Source organism: Camelina sativa, chromosome 1 (assembly GCF_000633955.1).
Source record: "Camelina sativa cultivar DH55 chromosome 1, Cs, whole genome shotgun sequence".
In the NCBI taxonomy this organism is placed as follows: domain Eukaryota; kingdom Viridiplantae; phylum Streptophyta; class Magnoliopsida; order Brassicales; family Brassicaceae; genus Camelina; species Camelina sativa.
Window position 1 is genome coordinate 6,699,067 of NC_025685.1, and position 2,933 is coordinate 6,701,999.

Here is a 2,933-nt window from a genome sequence, read left to right on the forward strand (position 1 = left end):
TCAACACCCCTCTCTCTCTCTCCAGTCTCCATTCTTTGATCTTTTGAGAATTCCAAAACTTCAGACTTTAATTAGCTGCTCAACATTTCGGTTTAATCAAGTATAGCAAACTAACTAGTATTCGGATCGACTGAAAAAGCTTATTAAGATTTGGAAACGTCGTGAAAGGACAGTAATCCTCATTTTATCGGGACATGATCGAATTTAGAGGTTTCCACTATATACAGTATAAATTTTATGATTCCGGTCCAAGAGTGAAAATCTAAGGTTGGTTCACCAATCTGTTTATAAGATTTATCCAAAAATTTCGGCTTCGTAGAATTACATGTTTTTTATTTTTTTAATGTTTTTCTTTCACTAATAAATCTATTTATATATATATATATCCCAAAGGAAAACTCCCAAACAAAATTAGGGTTGTACGTACATGATAAACAAACAATAAGGAGTTTTTGACCTAAAAAAACCAATGTCTTGCAATCATCGTATTGTCGTTGAAGGAATCTGCCGTGAATGCAGATCGGGTGTGACTCGACCTAATGATGCCTTTCTTCAACCTTTCAGTAATCTCGCCGATGGCTTATCCTTGAGCCATGAATTTGTAGGGTCTTTGAAGAGCCGTGTTTCCAGAAACTCGTTACAGGAGAAGAAGCTACACTTGGTTCTCAGTTTGAGCGGTACACTTTTCGACACTCAGACTTTCCCACGTCTTTCTAACAAGGAGAAGTATCTAAAAGGTAAAGTCAATTCGAGGGATGATCTTGATTTGTGGCAAACCAGAATCTTTGGTCGCGAGGTCCTGGTAAAGTTGCGGTCTTTTGTTCGCGAGTTCTTGCGCGAAGCTAATAAGTTGTTTATATTGCACGTCCACACTCTTTGTATCCCCGAGTATGCTGATTTTGTGCTCAAGTTGATTGATCCGCATCAAGTGTATTTCGGGAATCGTATCATTAGTGTTAGCAAACACGTCATGTGGGAGAAGGCACTTGATGTAGTCTTGGTCGGCGAACGCCAGGTGGTTATCCTCGACGATAGATACGACGTTTGGTGCCAGGAGAACAGGTCAAACTTGCTGCAGATCACAACTTACTCTTATTTCAAAGCAACTAAAGAAAGGAACAGCCTCGCTGCTGGAGGAGGCATGTTCAAGAACCTTTTCAAGTTTCTTCTCAAGATGTTTTCAAGAGATGATGATCTACTCTCGGATTCATCAGCATCTTACTCTGAAGAGAGAAAAGATGAGAGTGTTGATGATGGAGCACTGGCGAATGCTCTGAGTTTTCTCTCCAAGATTCACCACTCCTTCTTTAACCATCACTATAATGAAGACGATATTTATAAGAGAGATGTGAGAATTTTCCTTCATTCCTGACTTTGTAGACCCAGACTAAATCTCTACTTTCTTAGCTTTGGACTTTTTATAGTTCCCCATATAAAACTTGGATTTTCCTTGTAAGATCTAAATTTAATCAAACCCTTAAGCTAGCTTTTATGCTAAGTTTTACATAAAAATCTCAGTATGTTTTGGTTCGAGCCAACTCGTATCAAATAATTTACTCTTTAAATGGGTTGAAATCACATCATTCAAATTGTTATGAAGGTTTATTCCGCAAAACGGCATATTTTATGTGTTAAAATTTCTGTCACTCTTGATCAGTCTGATTCAGTTTAGCGTTTAAAGAACTTCGTGTTTGTTATGTTTTTATGCTCACCTTCTAGAATTTTAGGTTGAAGAGATGATTCGTCTATGGGGTATTACACTATTACATAAGGTATATGAAGAATCTTTAACAAAAAAAAGAAAAAAAAAAAGTAAAAGGAATGAAGAAATAACATGCAACTAAATACAAATTTCGTTTAATTTTACAAAAAGGGGTCGTCTGATTTTATATATTGTCATTTGTAAAGTAAGTTATTAATAACTTTTCCAAAAATTTAGCCAATGTTGAAATTTCCTAATTTCGATACCCTTTTCTTCGTCATTTTCCTCTTTTCATTCCAATATATATACCATTGATATGTGTATTTTTGTTTTCATTCCAATAAATCAGTTTCACGTGATTTGAGTTTTACCAAATCTTTCTCAAGTATTGCAAAACCATTGATTCATAGAAAACACGATCTTCTTTCCCTTTTTTTTTCCCGGAAAAGAGAGCTCGGAAGATCGATCGATTCAGAGATGATGAACGAGTCATCGTCTTCCTCTGCTAGTAATTGTAGTCATTTGTTTGTTGGTCACGGAATCTGCCTCGCCTGTAAAACAAAGGTGAGCTGTGTCGAAGGCCAACCATTCGGTTATCTCTTCCCCGGTTTATGTTTGAGCCGCGAAGCTGTATCTGTTACAAAGCATCTCACAACCCTAATCTCAGTTTACGGACATAGGAAGCTTCACTTAGTCCTTGACTTGGACCGCACGCTAATCCACTCCATGAAGACTACAAATCTTACTAAAGCAGAGAAGTATCTTATCAAAGAAGAGAAATCAGGTTCAAGGAAAGATCTGCGGACCTATGACGGTAGATTAATAATTAAGTTGCGACCTTTTGTTGAAGAGTTCCTTAAAGAAGCCAACAAGCTGTTTACTATGTTTGCTTACACAAAAGGCCGTTCGAGTTACGGTCACGCTGTTGTGAGGATGATTGATCCAAACAAAATCTATTTCGGGGATCGAGTGATAACTAGGGAAGAGAGTCCTGGCACGAAGACACTTGATCTTGTCTTAGCTGATGAACGTGGAATCGTTATTGTGGATGATAAGCTAGATGCTTGGCCTCATCATCAGAGAAACTTGTTGGAGGTCACAAAATACTTCTATTTCAGAAACGATCACAAATACACTAAGTCAAGACCATCTTACGCAGAGAGGAAGAGTGACGAGAGTAGAAGCAAAAGAGTATTGATGAATCTTCTGAAATTCCTGAAGCAAGTTCATA

General features: G+C 37.5%; 2 protein-coding genes across 2 annotated transcripts in view; both read left to right on the forward strand.

Annotated features, from left to right (window-relative positions):
* Window positions 1-1,372, forward strand: part of LOC104704874 (RNA polymerase II C-terminal domain phosphatase-like 4) — a 3,123-nt gene extending 1,751 nt beyond the window's left edge. Inside the window, exon 2 of the mRNA XM_010420892.1 lies at window positions 520-1,372. Coding sequence (XP_010419194.1) covers window positions 520-1,372 — 853 coding nt within the window. The remainder of the gene's footprint in view (window positions 1-519) is intronic.
* The window catches only part of LOC104704881 (RNA polymerase II C-terminal domain phosphatase-like 4), a 2,359-nt gene continuing 1,173 nt past the window's right edge, over window positions 1,748-2,933 (forward strand). Inside the window, exons 1-2 of the mRNA XM_019245227.1 lie at window positions 1,748-1,752; window positions 2,152-2,841. Of these exons, the coding sequence (XP_019100772.1) occupies window positions 1,748-1,752; window positions 2,152-2,841 (695 nt within the window). The remainder of the gene's footprint in view (window positions 1,753-2,151; window positions 2,842-2,933) is intronic.